The sequence below is a fragment of the Molossus molossus genome, unplaced genomic scaffold (assembly GCF_014108415.1).
Source record: "Molossus molossus isolate mMolMol1 unplaced genomic scaffold, mMolMol1.p scaffold_m16_p_1, whole genome shotgun sequence".
In the NCBI taxonomy this organism is placed as follows: Eukaryota; Metazoa; Chordata; class Mammalia; order Chiroptera; family Molossidae; genus Molossus; species Molossus molossus.
In genome coordinates this window covers 57,105,657-57,131,958 of record NW_023425344.1, presented here as the reverse complement: position 1 = coordinate 57,131,958, position 26,302 = coordinate 57,105,657, and the positions used below count along the sequence as shown (strand labels likewise).

General features: G+C 34.0%; 1 protein-coding gene across 8 annotated transcripts in view; it reads left to right on the top strand.

Moving 5' to 3' along the window:
* Positions 1-26,302, top strand: part of CNOT6L (CCR4-NOT transcription complex subunit 6 like) — a 103,174-nt gene that overhangs the window by 61,978 nt on the left and 14,894 nt on the right. For all 8 annotated transcript variants that reach the window (XM_036251593.1, XM_036251583.1, XM_036251568.1 and 5 more), the window contains 4 exons: positions 9,477-9,545; positions 12,712-12,869; positions 16,157-16,311; positions 23,260-23,411. In XM_036251593.1, coding sequence (XP_036107486.1) covers positions 9,477-9,545; positions 12,712-12,869; positions 16,157-16,311; positions 23,260-23,411 — 534 coding nt within the window. The remainder of the gene's footprint in view (positions 1-9,476; positions 9,546-12,711; positions 12,870-16,156; positions 16,312-23,259; positions 23,412-26,302) is intronic.

Here is a 26,302-nt window from a genome sequence, read left to right as displayed (position 1 = left end):
CCATCTTTTGTACAGATAGAGTGGGAGGGAGAGAGAGGAAGAGAGAGAGAGAGAGAGAACATCGATGTGAAAGGGACACATCGAGTGGCCGCCACCCACACGACCAACCAGGGCCGGGGACAAACTGCAACCGAAGTACGTGCCCCTAGCGGGAACCGAACCCGGGTCTCTCCGGACCGCAGGCCGACGCTCTAACCGCTGAGCCAAACTGGCCAGGGCTATTTCAGTATTTTTAAAATTGGCTGAGGTTTGTATTTTGAAGCTGTGTTATTTTGGTAGATACATATTTAGGATTGCTGTATCTTTTTGGTAGCTTGATCCTTCTGTCATTATGTAATGATTTTCTTTGCCCCTAGTATTTTCTTTGCTCTTAAGTATACTTTATCTGATATTAATATAACCACTCTGAAATTTTGTTTAATGTGTGGTCTGCCTTTTTCCATCCTTTTACTCTCAGCTTTACTATGTTGTTCTATTTGAAATGTTTCTTGTTGACAGTGTTTAGTTGAGTCATATTTTTTTTATTCTAATTTTTAATAATTCCAAATTATCTACTCTGATAATTTGTGTTTTGAAACCATTTACATTTAAATTAATTATAAATATGTAGAACTTAATTCCATCATTTTATTACTTGTTTCCTGAATTTTTCCTCTCTTTCTCCTTCTTTTGTTTATCTTTTCTTGGTTTCCTGTGGGTTACTTAAACATATTTCAGGATTCTATCTAGTTTTATTTTTGCTGGTTTTGTCTTTATAGCTTTCTTAGTGGTTGTTCTAGATATTACAATAGCCATACTTAGTAAAGTCTACTGATAATGGTGTTTTATCACTTAAATGGATTATTATTATTAGTGTTGTTGTTATTTTTAATCCTCATTTGAGGATATTTTTCTATTGATTTTTAGATAGAGTGAGAGGGAGAGAGCTTGAGAGAGAATCATCGATGTGAGAGGGACACATCGATTGGTTGTCTCTCACACAATCCCAACAGGGACCAGGGATCGAACCCCCAACCCAGGTACATGCTCTTGACCGGGAATTGAACCAACAACCTTTTGGTCTGTGGGCCGATGCTCTAACTGTTGAGCCAAACTAGCTAAGCCTTAATTGAATTTTTGATGCCTTACTTCCATTTATGTTTCTTTAACTTCCCCATTTTTAAATATAATGGTCTTTAGTGTTTTCTCTACCTGTACTGAGAACCACACAGATGTTGTTATTTTTGCTTCAACCATCAGATATGATTTAAGAAGCTCATGTGTGGGAGGATAATCTATTATATTTATCCTTAAATTTTCACTCATTCTTGTTTTTTTCTTTTTGACATTCCAGTTCTTCTTATTTTCTTTCTTTTAGAGAGCTTCCTTTAAGCCATTCTTCAAGGGCGGCAGCTATGCTAGCAACAAAATCTCTTCGTTTTCCTTTAATAACAACTTTATTTCATCTTAATTTCTGAAGGATGCTTTTATTGGATACAGAATTTGTGGTTGATACTTATTTTCTTTTGGCACTTGAAAAATGTGCAATTTCTCTGGCCTCCATGTTTTCAGAAAGGAAACCATTTGTTCCTTTATAAGTAATGTGTCATTTCTCTCTGAATGTTTTGAGAGTCTTCATCTTTAGTTTTCAGTAGTTTAATTATAATGTGTTTTGATGTGGATTTGTTTGGGTTTATTCTGCTTAAAGTTTGCTTACCTTCTTGAATTTGTAAGTATATGTTATTTACTAAATTGGGGAATTTTTAGTCATATTTCTTAAGAATACTGTTTAAATCTATATCCCTTCTCTCCTTCTGTACTCTGATGATATGAATCTTAGAGTTTTGTGATAGTCTCACAGGTCCCTCGAGCTCCATTCACTTTTTTTTTCCAGTTTATTTTCTTTTTATTCATTTTGAATAAATTCTATTGGGTTTTAAAGTCAGTCATTTTATCTCTTTAAATCTATATTATTGTGTCCTTCCTGTGAATTTTTATTTTGTTTATTGTATTTTTTTTTCAGTTCAATAATTTCAGTTTGGTCCTTTTTATTTTTAACTTTGAAAGACATTTTAATTTTTAAGTGAACAGAAGTAGAGCAGAACACATTAGAATATCTAGGACCTTGGAAGGGTCATGAATTAGAGGCATAGCATTTGGGGTGCATCCTTTCTTGTTCTGGGCACTGATGTGGCCTTTGTCCTTGGCCACGGAGAGAATACCTCTGCCCATCCAGGTGGCTGCTCTGGCTGCCCAAGACACAGTCATTTGAAAACACTCTGATTTTAGTGAGGCCAGTATCCCAGACGGCCAGGCTTATGGCCAAAGCACTGTTTCCTTTATAAATAATACTGAAAATTTGTATAGTTCCAGGGACCTGATGTCCAAGACCAAGGTGTCAACAGCCTTGTTTCCCTCCAGGAGGCTCAGGGAAGGATCTGTTGCAGACTTTGTTCTGAGCTTCTCAGAATGCCCCAAATTTTGCTGTTTGTTGGTTTGTGACTGCATTGCTCCAATCTCTGACCCTTTTGTTACATGGCTTCTTGAGTGCCCAATTTGTTCTTTTTAAAAATAAATCATTTATGCTTCTTTCCTGGGGTTTTCTATTTTTTCTTTTTTTTCAAGATAATTTATTATTGTTTTCTGAAGCAGCTTTATAATGGCTGCTCGGAAGTCTCTGTCAGATAATTTCAACATCTGTATTATCTCTGTTGATGTTTGTAGGAGTCTTTTCTTATGTAATTTGTGATTTTCCTGGTCTTTGTAATGACTAGTGATCGTCAGTTGTGCCCTGGATATTTGTGATGTTATTTAGGAGACTCTTGATTTTTATTTTAATTTTAATTTTTAATGTCAAGTTTAGCAGGCAGTTGCCCAGATTAGTTGTAGCATATAGGTTCTCTCAGCCCTTCCAGACTCAGGTAGGCAAACCGTGTCAACTTTGTTGACCACTGTGAGGTATGGGATGGGTTGACTCTCTTGGTCTTTGCTAGAGTGAGTGGTTGCCATCAGCAACATTGAATCACCCACATTGCCAAAGGAGAAAAGAATAGAGAGGAATACAAAAAGAGCTGGTAACAATTAAATGTCAATAAGTACATATCTAACAATAATTACATTAAAGGATCATAAGAAACTACTTTGAACAATTATGTAACAACAAATTGGACAACCTAGAAGAAATAGATAAATTCTCAGAAACATACAACCTCTGAGGCTGAATTATGATGAAATAGAAAATCCCAGCAGACTGATAACTAGTGATCAAAAACCTCCCAATAAATAAAAGTCCAGGACCAGAGCATGTCACTGTTGAATTCCACCACATACTCAAAGGAGGTTAACACCAGTCTTTCTCAAACTCTTCCAAATAATAGAAGAGGAGGGAACTCTTCCAAACTTATTTTATGATATCAGCATTCCCCTAATATCAAAACCAGACAGAGATGCTGCAAGAAGAAAACATTATAGGCCCATGTCCTTGATGAACAGAGATGCAAAAATCCTCAACTAAATATAAGCAAATGGCATTCAACAATACAGTAATGTATCATACATCATGATTAAGTGGGATTTATCCCAGGCATGTAAAGCTGATTCACCATCCACATTAACGCAATGAAAGATAAAAATCAATCAATCATCTCTATAGATACAGAAAAACATTAGACAAAATTCAACATGTTTTTTATGATAAAAACTCTTAAAGTGGGTATAGAGGGAATGTATCTAAACATAATAAAGGTCATAAATACAAGCTACAGCTAACATTATACTCAATGGTGAAAGTCTGAAAGCATTTTTCCTAAGTACAGCAACAAGTCAAGGATATCCACTCTCACCACTTCCATGTATCATAGTATTGGAAGTCTGAGCCAGAACAGTTAGGCAAGAAAAAGAAATGAAAGGCACCCAAATTGAAAAGGAAGAAGAAAAACTCATTATTTACAGATGACATGATATTATATCTAGAAAACCCTAAAGACTTTGTAAAAATACAAATAAGCCCTAGCTGGTTTTGCTCAGTGGTTAGAGCGTCGGCCTGCGGTCGCGTGAGATCCAGGTTCGGTTCCCGCTATGGGCATGTACCTCAGTTGCAGTTTGTCCCCAGCCCTGGTTGGGTCATGCAGGTGGCAGCCACTCGACACGTCCCTTTCACGTCGATGTTTCTCTCTCTCTCTTGTCCTACTCTCTCTCTCTCCCACTCTATCTGAACAAAAAAATGGAAAAATGTCCTCGGGTGAGGATAAAAACAACAAACAAACAAAAACTATTAGAATAAGTGAATTCTATGAAGACGAAGGACACAAAATCAATACATAAACTCTGTAGCTTTTCTATACACCAAAAATGAAGTATCATAAAGAGAAATAAAGAAAAAAATCCCATTTACAGTTGCCTCAAAAAAGAATAAAATACATAGGAATAAATTTAACCAAGAAGACGAAATACCTGTATATTGAAAACTAGAAGACATTAATGAAAGAAATTGAAGAAGACACAAGTAAATGAAAAGATATTTTATATTCATGGATTAGAAGAATCAATATTGTTAAAATGTCCATACTACTAAAAGCATTTACAGATTCAGTGCAAACCGTATTAAAATTACAATGGCATTTTTCAAAGAACTAGAACAGATAATCATATTATTTGTATGGAACCACACAAAAAAACCAATAGCTAAAGCAGTCTTGAGAAAGAACAAAGTTGAGGGTATCACGCCTTCTGACTTTAAACTTATATTGCAAAGCTGTAGCAATTGAAATAGTATGGTACTGTCATAAAACAGACACACAGATCAATGGAACAGAATAGAGAGCCCAGAAATCAATTCACACACATGTGGTCAATTAATTAACAATAAAGGAGCTAAGAATATACCATGGAAAAAGACAGTCTCTTCAATAAATGGTGTTGGGAAAATTGTGAAGCCACATGTAAAAGAATGAAACTCGACCACTGTCTTAAACCATACACAGAAATTAACTCTAAAATGATTAAAGACTTGAACATAAGACCCGAAACCATAAAACTAAAAGAAAACATAAACAGTAAGCTCCTTGACATAGGTCTTGCTGATAATTTTTGAATCGGACACCAAAAACAAATAAGTACTGCATCATTTCAAAAAGGTTCTACACAGCAAAAGAAATCAAGAAAATGAAAAGGTAACCTACTGAATGGGAGAAAATATTTGCAAATTATATATATGATAAGGGATTAATATCCAAAAATATATAAGAAACTCATAAAGTAACAACACAAAAAGCCCCCAAGCAGTCCAATTTAAAAATGATCTGAATAGACATTTTTCCAAAGAAGACATTTAGGTGGCCATACATAAAACGATGGTCAGTATCATTAATTATTAGGGAAATGTACATCAAAACCACAGTGAGCCCAGGCCGGTTTGGCTCAGCGGTTAGAGCATCAGCCTGCGGTCCAGAGAGACCCAGGGTTAGTTCCTGCTAAGGGCACATACCTCCGTTTCAGTTCTCCCTGGTCCTGGTTGGGTTGTGTGTGTGGGAGGCAGCCACTCGATGTGTCCCTTTCACATCGATGTGTCTCTCTCTCTCTCTCTCTCTCTCTCTCTCTCCCTCCCCCTCCCTCCCTCCCTCCCTCCCTCCCTCCCTCCCTCCCTCCCTCCCTCCCACTCTATCTAAACAAAAAATGGAAAAATGTCCTCGGGTGAGGATAAAAAAAAAAAAAAACCGCAGTGAGATATTACCTCACACCTGTTAAAATTGCTGTTATAAAAAAGACAAGAAATAACAAGGACTATGAGGGTGTGCAGAAAAGTCAATGCTTGTGCATTGTGGTGGGACTGAATATTGGTGCAGCCACTATGGAAAAAAAGTATGACAGTTCCTCAAAAATCAATCAATCAATAAATAAAAGTAGAACTACCGTATGTTCCAACAATTCCACTTTTGAGTATTTATCCAATGAAAATGAAAACAATAACTCTGAAAAATATCTGCTCTTTTATGTTCATGGATGCATAAATAAATGATATACATGTATATATTATATATGTATATTCATAAAAAGAATGAAATCTTGTCAATTTTCAACATGGATGGACCTTGAGGACATTATAGTCTGTGAAATAAGTCAGAGATAGAGAAATACCATATAATCTCTCATGTTGAGTCTAAAAAGGAAAACAACAACATGTTCATAGATACAGGAAACAGATTGGTGGTTGCCAGAGGTGGGAGTGGGTGGGTGGGTGGGGGGAGATATGAGTGATGGGGGGGGGACAAAGGTAAAAAGGAAAAAATATACGATGCATTATTGAGCAAAAACAACAACAACATAAAGAAATACTGGGGAATAGATAAAATATTCAATTAAAAAACAAATTTTAATAGAAACTGCAATGTATTTAGAATTAAACAACAGTGAGCTACATAAAGGAATATTATTATATGAGTAGCAAGGTGAGAATTGGAAAGAAAATGTATACCGTTGGACCTCCTCTTGATTTAGGAACAAATGTAATATTTTAGTGATTTAAAAAAAATTGAGACAGTAGAGAAAGTTTGAGTACTACCTAGAGTTCTGATCATATTCATTTATTTATATATTTATTTTTAATCCTCATCTGGGGATATTTTCCCATTGATATTTTAGATACAGTGGAAGGGAGGGAGGGAAAGAGAGAGAAACATCGATGTGAGAGAGAAAGACATCGATGAGAGAGACATTGACTGGTTTTCTCCCACACGACCTGACCAGGACCGACTGGGAATCGAACCTGCAACCCAGGTACGTGCCCTGGACTGAGAATTGAATCTGAGAACCTTCCATCTGTGGGCTGATGATCTAACCATTTAGCCAAACTGGCCAGGGTGAGATCTGATGATATTTAGAAGTCACTTAATTTTTTTTTTTCAGACATGATAATATCATCAGTAACTTTTAGAGATATATACTGAAACATTTATTAAAGACATGAAATGTCTGGGATCGGCTTCAAATAATCCAGGTATAGGGAATAGGGAGTGTGGAATAGGTGGAAGTATAGTTGAATCAGGATTGTCCAAGGGTTTATAATTATTGAAGCTGGGTAATGGATATTAGATATTTAGTACACGATGCTCTCTACACCTTTGTATATGTTAGAAATTTTCCATACTAAAATGTGGAATATACAAACAAGACCAAAGGCTTCCTAGTTACAAAACAAAACAAATTGTTTTTAAGTATATGTCACCCTTGAATATATTTTGTCATGATTTAAAAAACAAAAGTTAAAATTTCTGTTAAGACTAGAATTTTTCTTTCTTTTTTTTTTTTTTGGTACATGTCCCTAGCGGAACCAAACCCAGGACTCTCTGGTCTGCAGGCCGACACTCCAACCGCTGAGCCAAACCGGCCAGGGAAGACTATAATTTACTTTGACCACTATCTTTTTTTTTTTTTTTTTTATGAATTTTTATTTATTTTTTTGTTACAGATATTTTACCTTTTTACCCCATTGGCACCCCCCCCCCTCCACCCTGTCCCCGGCTTAGTTGTCCATGTCCATTGGTCATGCATACATGCATATAAGTTCTGTGGTTTATCTCTTCCCACCCACCCCCACCCCCCATCCCCCCTTCTGAGGGATGTCAGTCTGTGCCCTACTTCCATGTTTGACCACTATTTTTAATTTTAATTTTATCCCTGTGAATAAACATACTTCTAGGTTGAATATGTATATTTGTAGACATTTTTATGGACATTTACATTAAAAAATTATACCAGTAGAAATTTTATGGTATGTTTTTAAAACTTTTTCTAATAAATTATATTTTATCATTATATATTTTATCTTTTTTTGTACTCAACAGTATTTTTATATATCTTTCCACTTTAGTATACATGTATCTATTCTTTTTTTGCTTTTAATATTTTACAGACTTCTGTAAAATAGGTATTACCATTTATCATTGTTTTTGCTATTATAAACAGTGGTATAATGAATATCTATTTGAATACTACTTTAAGCAGATAGGGCTGATGCCAGGAAATCGAATTTTTGGTCACAAGGACATGGATGTTTTAAATTTTAAAAGATGATTCACTTAGTCTTCCCAGATAGCTGTAGCAGTTTAAGTATGCATTTCTTGTCACCATCACCCCTCATGGATATGTATAAAATTAAAATTTTTTGTTAACATTGATAAAAACATGCTATCTCATCTTTTTGTGCTTTCTGGTTACTGCTGAGATAGAATGTTTCTTCCTATGTTTTTGGCTCTTGGGATATTATTGGTGAATATTATGCATTTTTCTTACAGTGATGTATCAGTTAAAGTGTATTATTTTAAGACTTGGGGAGCACCAAAATGTTGACTTTACCTTGTTTAATTTTGAGAATTTTCTTGATGTATGAATTTTTAACCATTTGCTAATAAGGATCCCAATAGCTAGAAAGTGCCATGTTTTTACCCTCAGTGTGTTTGTATATTGGGCTTTCCACTTTTGAAATAATTGCTATGATTTTGACATGACACTTTTAGCAGGCATGATTATTTTTCACAATTCAGTGTGTTGAACTGGTGGTTTGTCATCTTATAAAAACCTCCATTTTTTTCCTGAATATATAGAATATATAAAGTAATGTTCATTCCATTTTTCTGAAATGTATAGATGCCAAAACAGGCATCCTTTAGGGTAGACCTTTGACATAAGAATGATTAGTAAACTAATACTTTTTTTTTAAGTTCTTGTATACTTGCATGAAAAATGTCTGTGGCTGGATGAAGATGGCATGTTTTTGTTTTAAAGGAATACGTTTCTCAGCCACTAAATACCCTGGATAAATAACTTGCATCAAATTGTTCTGTAGTTGAAAATGTTTTTAAAGGGAAGAAGAAAGGGGGATAGTTAAATCTTAACTTGCTGAATTTTCTTTCATCTGATGGTTAGGTAGCATTTAGTTCCATGGTATTGATAACCATATCCAAACAATTAATGTTTAACCAGTGCTTTTCTTTTTTCTGTACAATCTAGTTCTAATCTCTTGCTTTGCATGGACATTATGAAAGAGAGAAAGATTTTAATTAGGAAATGGAAGCCCCATTAGAACATTTATTAATTCTTATTATACATTCATATGTGTTGTTTTCTGTTTTAAAGATATTTGAGTATTGTAGTTCTTCAATATGTTGGATTTCCCAGAAGGGAACAAGGCTGAGTCAATGTGTAATTAAGACATAAGAACCTTCTTAAAGCTTTAAATAGGCTCTTTTCATAAATACTATGTAAGTGGAAGTGACATTGAGTTTCCTTCTTTTTTGTATATTAGTTACATGTTTTCTGCATAGCTCTTCTTAAATTTCCTTCGACTTCTAAATTTTTATTATATTTCAGTATATTTTTAAGTCAGTCTATGGGTCATTACAGCTGAAGAGAAAACAAGTTGATTTGACATTATAAAGTAAATGATACTGATTTTAGAAACACATGAAATTAACTTATGTTAAATTTTTATTTTATTTTAGTTCATCCAGAGCAGCTTCCTCCGAGGCCATGGATTACGTTAAAAGAACGAGACCAAATTCTGCCATCAGGTACATAGTTTTTATTCTTCCTTGACTTTTTTCAGAAATACTTGAAATGCCATTTTTGCATTGTGATATAATGAACCAGGTCTTCATTTTACCTCCCCTGGGTAGGTGACTATAAAAATACTGATGGATAGACTTTTAAAATTCACGTTAAGGCTTATGTACAAAAAATCTCCTACCTTTCACAATGATGCAGCTGTTTGTTTTAAAATCATGACTTCCAGTTGTCATCTTCACAGAGCATTGGTAGATGTAAGAAAAATGAGTAATAATGAATTGTCTTCTGAAAAATTTTAACCTACTTAGGTATTTAATCTTTCTTGAGCAAACAGAATAATAACACTTGTGAAAGAATAATTTAAACTGAGTCTGTATTTGCTATATTGGAAACAAAATATGATACCGTGCTTGCAATATAGAAATGGTACAAGGTAGCATTTGAGCAATTAAGTATATGGTTTAGCGCTGCTAATACTGTAGTAATATAGAAAATAAAAACCTTTGTCTCTTTGTGGAGACCAATAATGATTTGACACCATTTATAGTTTTTTGTTTTTTGTTTTTTTTTACTGCTTATTAGACATTTTGTGATTGGGAATTCTACTTTTTTTTCTTTATCCTTACCCGCGGACATTTTTTTCCATTTTTTGTTCAGATAGAGTTGGAGGGAGAGAGAGAGAGAGAGAAACATCGATGTGAAAGGGACACATCGAGTGGCTGCCACCCACACAACCAACCAGGGCCGGGGACAAACTGCAACTGAGGTACGGGCCCTTAGCAGGATCCGAACCTGGGTCTCTCCAGACCGCAGGCCAACGCTCCAAAGGCTGAGCCAGACCGGCCAGGGCTACTTAAAATACGTTGTTATGAATTAGTATTTCTCCAAATGCCTTCTTTTTCTTTTTTCTTTTTTAACCCTCACCTGAGGATATTTTTCCATTGATTTTTAGATAGAGTGGAAAGGAGGGAAGGAGAGAAAGAGAGAGAAACATTCATGTGAGAGAGACACATCGATTGGTTGCCTTCCGCACAAACCCTAATGAGGTAAGGATTGAACTGGGAATCCACCCCTACCCTTCAGTCCATGTGTCAATGCTCTAACCACTGTGCAAGACTAGCCAGGGTCAAATCCATTCTTTTTAATCACAAGAGTAGTAGTAGTTTTTATGGTATCTAATTTCATTATAAAATTAACAAAAATTTTACTGTTTTAATATGAAGATTAAACCAATCACTGAATATTGATACTTTAATCATTTTTAATGGGTAAATTATTTTACCTTGGTGCATGAGATGATGCTCAATCCACTGAGCCACACTGGCCAGGCTGTTGTGTACTTTTTAAGCCCATCTCTTTTTGATGTTTTTTTTTAGTTATGAAAAAAGAGAATTGAGAAAAAACCATTTGCTTTGGTATTGGGAAATGTGGTTAGTATAACATCTTCATGGTGCTATTTGCATTTTAATAATGCTGAGAAATATAATCATACACAATACATTTATTTCTTACAGAAGTGATCATTTTAAAACCACCATACTTTAGAGCCACAGTATCAGCCTGTCCTAAGAGGCACTGTGTCAATGTTATCACAAATAATATTTCTGTTATCAGGCTAGACATTGATGAAGAAAAGAATACCTAAGGTTTTCTACAAACCTTAAGTTAGGCAGAATTTATTTTATGATTAGCCTTCCCTAATGTGCAATTAATTTGTTGTTCTTTTCCAGTATTAAAAACACCATTTTCTGGTTATTCAAAGCAATTCCTTTTCGAAAACAAGTGAATGTAATCTTGAAGAAAAGCTTTCCTAATATTGCATACCTACATTTTCATTAAGAAAAGGAACAACAGAAACAAGTTTTCATTAGTTGTTCAACTCTCAGAGCAATTTGTTCTTAGGTTTTCCTTATTGAAAAACTAGTATGGTGTGTTTCTGAGTAGAATCTGAGGCTAAAAAAAGATGTTAAAAATGCCTTTTACTTCTTGTGCATAAGGAGATGTATATAATAACTAATGACAATTAAGGGTGATTTATAGCCACAAAATTATAATTATTAAACAATGTAAGAATAAATGCTGAATAGTAAAAAAGGTACCAGTATACAAAATTGCCACCAAACTCCCCAGGGGACTATTGAACAAAGTTTCTCTTCATTCTTTTACCATTATCTGAATCTGAACCAATTTCAATTAAGTGTTACTTTATTACTTAGATTTCTCACCTTTTATTTAAATATGTAATTTTCAATCACGTCTGCCCATTCTAATCACCTAGGATACTTTTGATAAATATAAATACCCAGACCCCAATATACAGACTTAATTGGTCTGGTGTAGGGCCCTGGGTATCAGCTTTTTTTGTTTGTTTTTAAAGCTGTACAGACTAATTCTAATGGGCAGCTAGGATAGAGAATTACTGGTAAAAATCAGGGTATTTCAAACTAATGTGCATGTCATATAAATCACATGAGCATTTTGTTATATTGCAGGTTCTGATTCAATAGGTTTTTGTGGAACTGAAGATCATTCATTTCTACAATAGCTGATACCTAGTCCTTAGAGCACACTTTTGAGTAGCAAGAACACAAACAATGTTCTCCCAGCTATTAGTCTGCTCACAGTCCTTTTATAGTTTAAGGGCATTTAAAAATGAGAATTTAATTTCAGCAGTGAACATTTTACTTAGCAAAAACGATTCTCTTAGAATTAAACTTTTTTATCCATATTCTTCTGTCAGTGAGAGCAGTAAGAAGTCTACAGAATTAAGTATTGATATTTTATTAATAAAAATTAATGACATTAGAGCCTTTTAATGAGAATGAAACTAAAATTTAGTATTGCTTTATTTATATAGAAAGGATTTACTCAACAAATTATATGCAAAAAATTAGCATTGTTATTTATAATTTGAATTTTTATTTATTAAAATAAATTTCCTAAATATCTCAGATATGAACTCTTAGTCTAATTCTAGTAAAATCGTTTTCTTGTGATGGACTACAGTGAAGCTTTAATGGATACTATTTAATACATTCTTGCCCAAAGCATTTCACAATGATGGTATTATGAGTGTGTTTGTGTGCCCTGCTTGTGCACATGATAATTGCTTCAGAAAAAGTTGCCTAATTTTCTCCCTTTTGTCTGTTGTTTTTTTCTTCCACTTCTTAGCATCATTCACGGTTATGTGTTACAATGTGTTATGTGATAAATACGCCACCCGGCAGCTATATGGCTATTGCCCATCCTGGGCATTAAACTGGGAATACAGGAAAAAGGGAATTATGGAAGAAATTGTTAACTGTGACGCAGATATCATTAGTCTTCAGGTAACACAATAGAAATTGAATTGTTTTTTAAGTTAAAGGTGAAATTAAAAATAAAAGATCTTACTGCTGGGAGAGATCCTGTGTTCAAAGCAAAACTCAAAGGGAATTGTTTTCTCTCCTCATAAAAAATGGACAATTTTAATAAGCACAGAGGAAATTTCCATAATGAAAGTATTTTGTTAAATACAACCATCCATTTACACTCATTTACTATTAAGTAAAAATTATCTTACTTATTATTCATGTTAACAATTCATCTCATCCATAAATTAGTGGTATTGTGAAAAGAGAAAACTGCAGAAGATTGTGTCTTTTGGGAATATAAATTTAACTTAATATTTAAAAAATATTGCTTGTCCACTGTTCTTTAATAATATTTTAAACATTTAAAAATATTGTACTATAAATCATGCAATTTTGCCTTATTTTAAAAACCATCTCTGATATTTAGGTTCTTCTGTTTTATAACACTTTAATATAAGAAATTTAACCGAAGAAGTACCTTTCATTGAAATAATGTTTTTAACTTCTTTTCAACAATCAGCTAATGAATAGCCAAGAAAGTTTTTGGGTAATTTCAATAGATTTTTTCTTAGCAGCTTTAAAAGAATATTAAATACTTTAAAAGTGTTTTAAATTTTAAGTGTTATAATTGCACACCTTCTTTTCATCATAGCTTTAGAAGAAATTATTACTTAAAAATTTTTTTTCTTTATTGATTTTTAGGGGGAGAGAGAGAGATAGAAAGAAACATCGATGAGAGAGAACATTGATTGGCCACCTCCTGCATGTCCCCCACTGGAGATTGGGCCCACAACCTGGGCTTTTGTGCCCTGACCCGGAATTGAACTGGCAATCTCTGGGTACATTGGTTGACACTCAACCACTGAGTCACACTGGCTGGGTAGAAATTATTACTTTAAAATTTTTTTTGTAGTACAGCTTGATAACTTTTATGTTGACCATGGCTTATATGGCTTCCTGGGAAACAATAAGAAATAAAAATCTTCAAAAATTAAATTTTCTTCTCAACACTAAAAACTGACCCAGAGTTGGAGGGAGGATGAGACAAAATCAGGCTTATTATTATCACTTAATTGTCTCCATTTTAATTTAATATTTGTAGTAATAACAGCCTTATACTCTTCTATGTAAAGTGTAGTTTGAAAGATAAAAATACTGTGATAAAAATTTTCCTTACCAATGTCACCCTAATAAATTTAATTAAAAAGTTCTTTTTTTAAAGCAAAAATGTTATATTATCAGAAAAAGTAATTTAAAAAATTAAAATCATTCTGAAATCTGCTCTGGGGAGTAGACATGGCTGAATATGTTAATAAGAATTTTTCAAATGTAGGTCATATACAACTATATACCAAAAATTACTTCTTATTATAAAAGTAATACTGCCTTATCAAGAGTTAATTCTAGAGAAGTTGAACATTTTTTTAAAAATATAAGTAATGATGGAAGAAAACACCCAATCTTATATCCCAAAAGGTAGTTGCTGTGTTGAAACTTCTGAAGTGTTTCTTGTACACATTTTTTTGTTTTGTTTTGTTTTGTTGTTTTATCCTCACCCGAGGACATTTTTTTTTTTCTTTGATATTTTGCTCAGATAGAGTGGGAGGGAGAGAGAGAGAGAGAAACATCGACATGAAAGGGACACATCGAGTGGTTGCCACCCGCATGACCAACCAGGGCCAGGGACAAACTGCAAACGAGGTGCGCGCCCTTAGTGGGAACCGAACCCAGGTCTCTCTGGACCATAGGCTGACGCTCCAACCGCTGAGCCAAACCGGCCAGGACTCTTGTACACATTTTAATGTGCTTATTTATTTATTTGCATATATATATATATATATATATATATATATATATATTTTTTTTTTTTAATACGTTTTTATTGATTTTTGAGAGAGAGAGGAAGGGGGAGAGAGAGAGAAATACTGATGTGAGAAACATCCATCGGCTGCCTCCTGCATGCCTCCTACTAGGGATTGATCCATAAACTTGGGCATGTTCCCTGACCAGAAATTAAGCTGGGACCTCTTAGCCAGTGGTTTTCAACCTTTCTAATGCCGCGACCCTTTAATATAGTTCCTCATGTTGTGGTGACCCCCAACATACTTCATAACTGTAATTTTGCAACTGTTATGAATCGCCATTGGAAATAAGTGTTTTCCGATGGTCTTAGGCGACCCCTGTGAAAGGGTCATTCAACCCCCAAAGGGGTCGCAATCCACAGGTTGAGAACCATTGTCTTAGTCCATTGAGAACCATTGTCTTAGTCCATGGGGGTGACGCTCAACCCCCAAAGGAGTCACGACCCACAGGTTGAGAACTGCTGTCGTAGTCAATGGGATGATGCTCAATCCAATGAGCCACACTGTCCAGCCTGCAGATATGTTTTAAAAATAAAGTTGAATCCACACTATTGACATATTTTGTTTCTTATTTATTGTACTTAATGCACTTTCTATATTACTAAAATTATTCAAGCTACTTAATGAATATATATTAATTGATTTATCATTTTCCCTAATTTTGGACGTTTAGGCATGTTATAAAATTATGTTGTTATGAGTTTTATCATACATACATCATTATCTTCACACTTGATTTTTTTCCTTTGGAAAGAGTTGTTAAAAACACTTTGTGCGTCAAAAATAAAGTAGTCTAGCCCTGGCCAGTTTGGCTCAGCAGTTGGAGCGTTAGCCTGTGGACCAGAGTCCCGGGTTCAGTTTCCGCTAGGGGCACGTACAAAAAAAAAAAAAAAAGTAGTCTAACTGGGTAATTACTAAATTAACAGAGACCATTGGATTTGGGTACCCAAAAATTCCTTAAAGTAGAATTTTTTGTTGGTCTTAAGGTTCTCACTCTGGTTATTGTTCCTTTCCGCCACAGTTGAGGAAGAATAAAAATTTTTAATTACCTTTTATATATAAAATATACTATTTCCTACCTCTTAATCTATACTATGACCACCTTTCTTTAATTACCAGTTGTGAGGAAGTGAAGTATGGTAAAATGAACTCTATATTGGGAGTCAAGAGACTTGGGACCCACTAGTTGTGTGAGCATGAGAAAATCATAGAATATCTGGTTCTTTCAGGTATAAAAAGTTGCCATTGTCAAATGGCAGCTGTTAGCAGTAAGGTAAGATAGATAATATTTGTTATATGAATTATTTTGACCTAGTCATATCTTACTCATAATGCTGAACATTTATATATCTTTAAAAGAGTTTTCCTGTCATGTCAATGATAACTTTTCTTTCATCTCAGGAAGTGGAAACAGAGCAATACTTCACTCTCTTTCTGCCAGCATTGAAGGATCGTGGATATGATGGATTTTTTTCTCCAAAGTCACGTGCCAAAATCATGTCTGAGCAGGAGAGAAAGCATGTGGACGGTTGTGCAGTATTCTTCAAAATAGAAAAGTGAGTTAAGGAAACAAAGCATAATAGTGTGTAATCTTCTTTAATTACTGCACATTTGAAATTGTCTTTGGTTTGACCCTATAAAATAAGCTAAGATCTAGAAAGCAAGTGATATAAAAATTAAATTTTAAGTAAATTCATATACTTGAATATAGTGTCATAATCATATTTCCTTATATATTTTCATAAAGTAAAATAGTAGTTTTGATGTAAAAAAAGTACTTAGTACCTTTTAAGGTTAGAAATAAGTTTTGAGTTTTCTGTAATTTTTTTAAAAAAATAGTTGGCCTTCTTCAGAATCAATCATTTTATAAACCTTTTCATCTTTTTAAATTAACATTTTATTTATTTATTTATTCATTCATTCATTCATTCATTCACTCATTCACTAAATGATTATTGAACATTTGTTTTGTGAAAAGTACTGTGCTAGTCACAGTTAATTCAAAGATAGATAAGACAGTTACTAATTCCACTCAGAGTCTAGTAGGAAAAGATAAGCATATAAAATCACAATATAATATGATGTTATAAGATAGAAATATACATTAAGTTAGATAAGGCAAGACAAAAGAGAGGCACAGAGATTATTGAGATGGAGAGTTAAAGGATTGACTGAGATGATATAGAAAACATGACCTGTGGGTTTTTTCTTTCAGACCTGTTAATATAGTTGGTTACAGTACAGTCAAAATGAGAATATTATGAATCTGCTTGTTAAAATACATAAATGATATTGTAGAGGCCTCTGTGCTTTAATATTCTTGGGTTTAAACTGGAAAACAGTATTCAGCCTGTATACTTCAGCAGTAGTTACAAGAATTAAATGAGGTAATGAATGGGTAGATACTTTGTAAATTATTAAGTGTCCTGGACATAATTTTATTATCATATTTTCTTGTTTCTGTAGTCCTTTGTAATATTAGTATTTCTCTCTTACTGAGTTTATTATGTTATATGCATTGGGTTTAGAACTGCATTTCCTACTTGAGAGTGCAGAGCTGTAACACCCTCAAAAGGTATCTCTTGAGTGTTGGCTGAGTGATTAGATGTTTAGAGGCTGATTCTTTGGGTTATCATCATGAGGAAAAGAAAGGAGAATATTTTTGCCTCATAAAGGCTGCCAATTTCACAGTGGAAAATTAGAAAGGACCTTCAGTAGAAGACTGAAATATGTGAAGTCTGATAGAGGTTGTTATCTCATGAATAATAATTTGGGTTTGATACATTAGATAGAGGATCTACTTAAAGGATAAGTATATACATGCTTATGACTATTTTCCTGTTTAATACCTATTAGAACAAAGCTAGTTAAATGTTTTTATTGCTATAGGCATTAACAGTATGTTATTTTAAGTAAATGAATTAAGGGAATTTGAAAGATATTTGGCCTACTTTCATTAATTTGAACCTACTTTCCTATGATATTTTAATAGAGATATTCTCATTTTACTTAATAATTAGTACACAGCCCTATAATATTTGAGGTCAGAATATACTAAATTATTCTAGGAGATTTTTTTACAAATTTTAGAATAACAATAGCAATTATTTTTGTACTATTTATATATCAGGCCTTTTATTTATATGGATTATGTTATTTAATTTTTAATTAACCCTCAGAGGTAGGAATAGAGGTATTTTTCCTCATTTTTATAGATAAGGAAAACAAGACACTGAAAGTAGTCTGGCTTCATAGTCAATGCTTTTACCACCATACTATACTGAATGTTTAGGCTTCTTATTTGAGCATCTGATATTACTTGTACCTCTTATAAGGTTACCTCATTTGGAAAAATTGCCTTGAACTTGGTATTTGTTACTTACACACAGATTTACTTGAAAAACCATAATATATAAGAAAAAGTACTGATAACATTGAGATATCTAATATCAAGCTCTTTTTTCATATGCCATGGTTTCTTTATGAAGAAAGATATACAGAAAATTTTTGTCATTCCCTTCATGGTTTTGACAGAAAAAGCTAAAATGCCTTGATAATTTACTATAGGTAGTTAAGATTTTGAACTAACAATTATACCTGCTATCTAGGAAACTTTAAACAACTGAATATTTGAAAATTGATGCTTGAAATTTTAAAAGAACTGTGAATTAGTTGAGAGATGAATTACATAGGAAACACTAAGATGCACCATTTGGATATCTTTCCTTCCCCAAATCTTTTTGCCTAAATAGGTACATGGATTCAGCAGTAGATAAATACTTTGGGTATGATGCATTATTACATTCTATCTCTTTTGAACAGTACCAAATATTGGTTGATGTCATTTTGGCTACGACTATACAATGCCATACGATTTGGAATTCAACACAAAGTGTACTGCCTTGCTTTTATTCTATTCTTTAAATTGGAGAGAGAACACTGTGCAAAGAAAAGACAGTTTTAAAGCCAGATCTCTCTTAACTTATGTAGGTGCATGATCTTGAATGATTCCTGTACCATTTCTGGGCTTATTTCCTCATTTGAATATATTTGTATGTTACCTTGTAAGAATTACTTTATATAGTTAACAAATCCAACAAAGTCAGAAATTAGCTGTAGAAGGGATTTACTCTCTGTATTTATTCTCAAAGTTCCATTCTTATAAAACCAAAGTACCTGATAATTCCTAATTTTCACTGATGACAGTTTTTCCCCCCTCCATTGAAGACAGTAGTACAAAGTAGGTAACAATAAATGGAAACTATAATAATTACTATTTCGGCAAAGTGCTATAAAAAAAATCACATCCATTGTGATTAAACGGTAGGATAGGGCCTAGTGAAGTCTAGGGAACAGATTAACAATATTCAGGGAATTAGAATACAATAAAATTTTCCTTGAATCATATTTATTCTAGTTTAATTTAGTCTTTGGGGATTCAGAAGTCAAAGATATGACAGTACCTTTTGGTCATCATTATAAACATCTCTTTTTTTTTGGTAGATGCACAGAGAAACCAGAAAATAAGTTTGGATTGACAGAATGCTTTTGCTTTATCCTTTACCTCAACTAGTATTATCTTCAGTCTAAAGTGCTTTATAAAATATATATGTATATGTACAGATATATGTATGTGTGTATGGAGAGACTGTTTTTATACATAAGTTGTTTAGACACAGAAATTTGCATTTCTTTTTGCATGTTTTGTCCCGTTGACTTAACAGTTAGTAGAAATGGGGTCTTGCATCCAGATACACAGTTTTCAGAAATCCTAAATGGAGATGAAACCAGACCAATACTAGACTTACTTGCTGTTAGCAGTCTGATCTGATTCTGCTTTGTTTCAAATCAATGAGAGAGGGAAAGATGAGAAGAGCAGTTTTAGGACACTGAAAAGGCAGTTCAAAATGAAGAAAATAGTAATTCATTTTTGTCCAGTTCTCGATAGTGCACCTTTGGGTAAACTTGACTTGTTCAAGTGAACAACTGTCTTATACCATATATCATATAAGGAATTGATCATTTATTTTCTAAAAAAGACTTGGTGGCATATATTTAAAATTCATTTGACCCTTGGACAACAGGGGTTTGAATTACACAGATCTAATTATACATGGATTTTTCTCAGTAAATGTGCAAAATGTGTATCCTCGGATTTTGCATCCATAGATTTAATCAGTGTTTTCAAACAATACTACCAGTATTTTTGATCCATGGTTGGAGTAATCTGCAGATGCAGAAGGCTGACTGTGTTCTATACCCTTTTAATAAGGGACTTGAGCACCCATGGATTTTGGTATTAATGGGGGTCCTGGAACCAATTCCCTGCAGATACTGAGGGACAACTAAAGTTTTTGGGGAATCAAAAGTTATACATGGATTTTCAATGGTGCTAGGGGTTGGTACCCCTAACCTCCATGTTGTTCTGTAGTGTCAAGTGAAAGAGAAATTAGATTTATTTTGAATTCCCTTAAAGACGAGATCTAGATTTTGGGGTATAATGGAAGGAAGGATACAGGAAAATAATTTTAGTTGAGAGATATTTCTAATAATTAGATAACACCTACCCCTGACCTAATAATGGCCTGATTTGGTAGAAGTACAGTATTCCAGTATAAAAATATTACTATTAAGAAAGATATCTAGACTTTCCCACAGAACCCTGAGTTTCTATAAATAAGCCTGAAGAGTTTTATAGGCCTGGCTGATGTGACTCAGTTGGTTGGACATTGTCCTATGTACCACAAGGTTGCCAGTTTGATTCCTGGTCAGGACACATGCCCAGGTTATGGGTTTGATCCCTGGTAGCAGCCTATCCATGTTTTATTCTCACACCCGTGTTTCTCTCTCTCTCCCTCTCCCTTCCTTTCTCTTTCAAAATTAGCAAAAATATTAAAAAAAAAAAAAAGTTTTGTAAATATAAGAAATTTCAAAAATTAAATACAAATAATTGAACTATAATTTAAAAATAACAGGTTCATGCAAATGTTTTAAATACCAAATTTTAACACTTTGGAAATTAGTAACATATTCCCGTTGTACTGCTTAGCTGACTTGTTTTTGTGCAGACCTCTGAATCGAGTTTTTGCCTACTTGCTTGTTTTTTCTCAGTTCAAGGCCACTTTTTTTTTTTTTTTTTACCACTGTATTTGTGTGACTATGTGAATCAGGATTTTTCTTAATATGTAACCAAAACAAAATGCATAAATAAATTGGATACTGAGACTGACTGATGTAAGACTAATTATCATCATACGCTCTGATTTCAAATTTTTATGTACATCAAAACAAATTCATTGTTTTTAGTGATTTAAAATTGTTGGAAAAAGGTATTTCACTGCTTAAATACATTTTAAGAAGTCTAATATGGAGGATGGTTGATTTTACCTATAGAATATATGAATCAGCATACTTCTCATTATTTATCTTGCCTTAGTTGAAGCCACATGAACTGTCTTCCAAACAACCTCAGAAACTTTCTAATTAATTTCATAATTACCACTTTGCCTCCTGTAATCCATTTTCCACAGAGCATCTGGAGTGATTTTAAAAATATATAAATTCAGTATCACATCCTTGCTTAGAACCTTGTTGTTCCTTTTTTTTTTTTTTAGATCCTCACTTGAGGATATGTTTATTGATGAGAGAAAGAGAGGCGGAGAGAGAGAGAGAGAGAGATGTGAGAAACATTGATCTCTTGCCTCCCATATGCACTCCTCCCCAACCAGGGATTGAACCTGTAACCTTTTTGGTATACAGGACAATGTTCCAACCAACCGAGCCACCTGGCTGGGGCTTGTTCCTCTTCCTGTCATCTCCAACATTATTTTATACCCCTCCATTCTTTTCCAACCTGTAAACATACAAAGTTCTTTGCTGGCTCAGGGCCTTTCACTACTTCTTCTATCTAGAATGCTTTTAATCCCATTATTCACCCAAGTAATTCCAAATCCTCATTTTTTTTTTAAAAGTCACCTCTTTAGAGTAGAGTGCAGAAAATATACTTTCTTTAATCACTGTAGGTTAGAATCAGGTACATGACCCAACCTTCTGTTCTTCTGAGCGCATCTGAGACATTCAGAATTGGAGCAGGGAGAACAGTATTGTTTCATTTACCACAGTCTCCTGCAGCATAATAAGATTTTAGTCAGTATTTATAGGTATGATTCTATTTCAAAGCTAGAAAGAAGATAGGGTGAGAGCCTATTACAAGAATAAAGAGCCCTGGATGGTTTGGCTCAGAAGTTAGAGTGTTGGCCCACTGACAAATGGTTCGATTCCAGTCTGCCTTGGTTGTGGTTCAGCCCCAGCCCTGATTGGGTCGTGTGGGAGGCAACCAGTCAATGTGTCTCTCTCACATTGATGTTTCTCTCTCTCTCTCCCTCCTACTCTATCTGAACAAAAATAGAAAAAGGTCCTCCAGTGAGGATTAAAAACAACAACAAAGAGATCTTTCTACTTAACACCTAGTGAAAAGTAGTATATTTAGTAGGGTTTGGCCGTTTATAAATATTTTCCAAACTTAATGAAAGTAGGTTGAACTAAGTTAAATAGCTTGACCAAGGTCATACTGCTGTTAAATACAGTACAAGACTGAGTTCTGTTAAGCGCTACAGCTCTACAATACTTAATTTGGCACTAAGAAAAGAAAATACTATTAGTACAGCTTTCCAGATGGAAAAATTGGCTTCTCCTTAGCTGACGTAAGTGTGCTTCCCTGCATCTTCTTGACAAATCTCTTGAAGTGGTGAGAATAAAACTGCACATAGGTTAGGTAGATTTTATTCTGTTATTTTTCATCAATTTGCTGACTTAGTTAAAGTTCTGTTCACCTTTAAATACCAGAAAATTCCAACAGTAGCTTAAAGAAATGGGGGAAGGGTAATTTTCTCACATAAGAATTCCAGAAATGGCCCTGGCTGGTTTGGCTCAGCGGTTAGAGCGACAGCCTGCGGTCCGGAGAGACCCGGGTTCGGTTCCCACTAAGGGCACGTACTTCGGTTGCAGTTTGTCCCCAGCCCTGGTTGGTCGTGCGGGTGGCAGCCACTCGATGTGTCCCTTCACATCGATGTTTCTCTCTCTCTCTCCCTTCCTCTCTCTCTCTCCCACTCTATCTGTACAAAAAATGGAAAAATATCCTCAGGTGAGGATAAAAAAAAAAAAAAAAAAAAAAGAATTCCAGAAATGGCAGTCCAGACGTGGTTCAGCTGCTTCCCCATCTATGGTGGTTTAGCTTTTGTGCTTCTGCTTCTTACCACATGGACAAAGGTATAAAAGGGCAAAGGGATCATTACTAGATGGTGCTTCCAAGAAAGTTTTTACGGTACATAATCAGACTTCTTACGTCTCATCGACCACACTTGTATTACATGGCCCCTTGCTGCTAGAAAATGATTAGGGAGACAGTGGATAGTGTCTGTATCATGTGCTCCTTTCATTTAATATCTTTTACCATGGTAGTCCAAGTACCTAATATCATAATAATAATGAATTGTACCTTGTAGATTTACATTGGTGCAGAAGCATACAGTGGAATTTAACCAAGTGGCAATGGCTAATTCAGATGGATCCGAAGCTATGCTGAACAGAGTGATGACAAAGGATAATATTGGTGTTGCTGTGGTATTAGAGGTCCACAAAGAACTATTTGGAGCAGGTGAGTGCAGTTTAAAATATTCTCACTAAAAATAAACACCATCCTTAGTTTTCCCGTCTTAAGTGCAGAGAGTCTTGCTATTATTTATTGCACGATTATTTTCTTGTCTTTTGTGGAAAATTGAGGGAGATTGCACTAATAGTATAAAGCATCATATATTTCTTGGTATATTACCAGGTAATCTGTAAAAAGGAGAGTCTTTGATATGCCATTAATTCCAAAGCTTATTTGAAATAGGAAATGTTTTAGTTAAGCTGAATTTGGAAATTATGATGAGTTGGTTCTCTTCTTAGTCATATTTTTAGCTTCTTGAGAATATAAGCTTTTATCTTTTAGGTTAAATACTTGGCAACATTTTCTCTTTCTTTGTTATATCTCAGTCATTGTCAGGGTAAGAGCCAGATCTTTTATCTACCTGCTACTTTTCCTTTGTACTTTAAATTTTTTTATAGCTTCCATCAAAGTCAGAAACTCATTATGTACTTGCATATCCAGACCCCTTCCTGCCCATCCCCTTTCTGCTGACTGCCTTTGAGTATTTTGTTGTTTATGTAACTTTATGTTAGGCAAGAGTATGGAGAAACTATAAGAACATATCAGGGCTTTTATGTATAATTTTTTTTTTATACTTGCTAGCTGTAGAAGAGAATATTTTTGCCTTGAGTATTTATTTGAATTGTTCACACCATGAATATCTGTCGAACTTCCTGTTTTTGCCATTATTCAGTTTATTCATCATCAAAGACAGTCTTTGATAGGATATTTTATTTTATTCATTTTTAAAAATATTTTTTTCTTTATTGACTTTTAGAGAGAGAGAAAGGGAGAAGGAGAAAGAGATAGAAACATTGATGAGAGAGACCATTGATTGGCTGCCTCCTGCATGCCCCCCACTGGAGATTGGGCCCACAACCTGGGCATGTGCCCTGACCAGGCAACCTCTTGGTACATGGGTTGAAGCTCAACCATGTTATAGATGTTTCTTCTTTTTCCCCCATTTACGCTCTCCCCCCCCCACCCCACAGTCTTGTTGTCTATGTCCATTGGTTATGTTTATATGCATAAGTTCTTCAGTTAAATTTTCTTCATTAGCCTCTCCATTTTTACCTGCTTTTATATCCGTCTGACCTATGTCACTCTTGTACTCCTAGAAAAGAGTTTAATATTACAGAAATTGCTTATGACCCATTTGAAGGGGCAAGTTTTTAATATTTAATACAGTGAATATTTAATCTACAGCCAAAAGTAACAGTATAAAATTTCTAGGAAAAGAAGAGAGTTTAGAGAATTTCAGCTACAGGTTTTATGCTATGATCAAATTGCTTTTAAAATGACTATAGTCAAACCTCGGTTCTTGAATGTCTCCCATCTTGAACAATTCAGTTCTCAACCAAGTTGTTCACAGAAAAAATGTTTTGTTTTGAGTTGTCGAACAAAACTTTGGTTCTCCATGGGAAAACCTATATGATCAGGCAACAAAGGAGAGAATACGTGAGTATGAGTTCATTTACCACTAAATCTCGAGTTAACATCTGAGGAAATTTTGCTGTGAATATTTTCATGTTTTTTTTTCTGCTTTTGATGCTGCTTATTATTATTAAATACATACAGTAAGTCACCGTTGGTCCTCAGAAAGTTAGTGATAGCAGCAAAGTGAAAAGGAAAGTTGTGAGAACAATGATAGAGCTTAAAAAAGACATAATTGCAAAGTATGATAAAAATGGTCATATGTCTGCTATGGCTACCGAGTATGGCATGATGAAATCGATGATTAGCACATTTTTAAAACAAAGAGGCCATCAAGAGTACTGATATTACGAAGGGTGTGAAAATGCTCACGAAACAATCACAAGCAATTGAGAAAGGTTAAAACAGAATCATTTGGGGGTCTGGAACGGATTAATTAAATTTACATTATCTCTAATAGAAAAAAAGATTCAGTTTTTGGGCAAATTGCTTCTTGAACAGCCTTCCTGAATGAATTAAGTTTGAGAACCAGGTTCCACTGTATTTCAGTTATTTGTTTATGCAACATCAAAGATAATTATAGCTTAGTAAGACGGAAGGGAACTTGACAAAAATAGTAGTAGAAAATTAGGTCTTTTCCTGCAGAGATTATTATAGAAAATTTCAATAGAAAAATTAATTTTGTATATTCACTTATTTTCCAACAGTACAAAAACATATAAAGGTAAGAGGTCCCTTATCTGTACTGTGTAGGAGTAGCTCTTGTTAATTTCTTTATACATTACTGACATAAAAGATATATATATAGTTTTATTTAAATTGCATCATACCATGCATATTGAGCTTTATGCCTTACATATTAACTAAGTTTAATTTTCACAATTTTTAATGTATTATTCTGTCCATCTTGAAAGTGCTATGTTAATATTTATTTTGAAAAAATTAAGGAATAGAATTTTAAGGATAAAAACAACCTTAGAGATTTTCTCATTGAATATCTTCATTTTCCAAATGAATCTAAACACCAAACAATAACTGGCCTAAGACCACACAAAATAGTTAATAATAAAGCCAGGTAGAAAACCCAACTGTCCAGACTTTAAGAGCACACTATTCCTTAACTTTCATTTTTAAAAGTACCTTGTTTGGGTATATGGTATGAATTTTTTGGTAGGAAATTTACTTCCTCATTTTATTTGCATTGTTTATATAATGTTATTGCTTTTCTACTACTGACCTATCACTGATGTGCTCAGGAAATGCATGGTGAATAAGTACTGAGCAATAGGAAGAATTTAAATTAAGGTTTAGGTAACTCAAATAACTGAAAACCTACCTCACTAGGTTATATTGATACTTAAATGACAGATATTTAAAGTGCTTCCTTACACCAAGAAGTCAGCAAATCAAGGTATTATAATCAA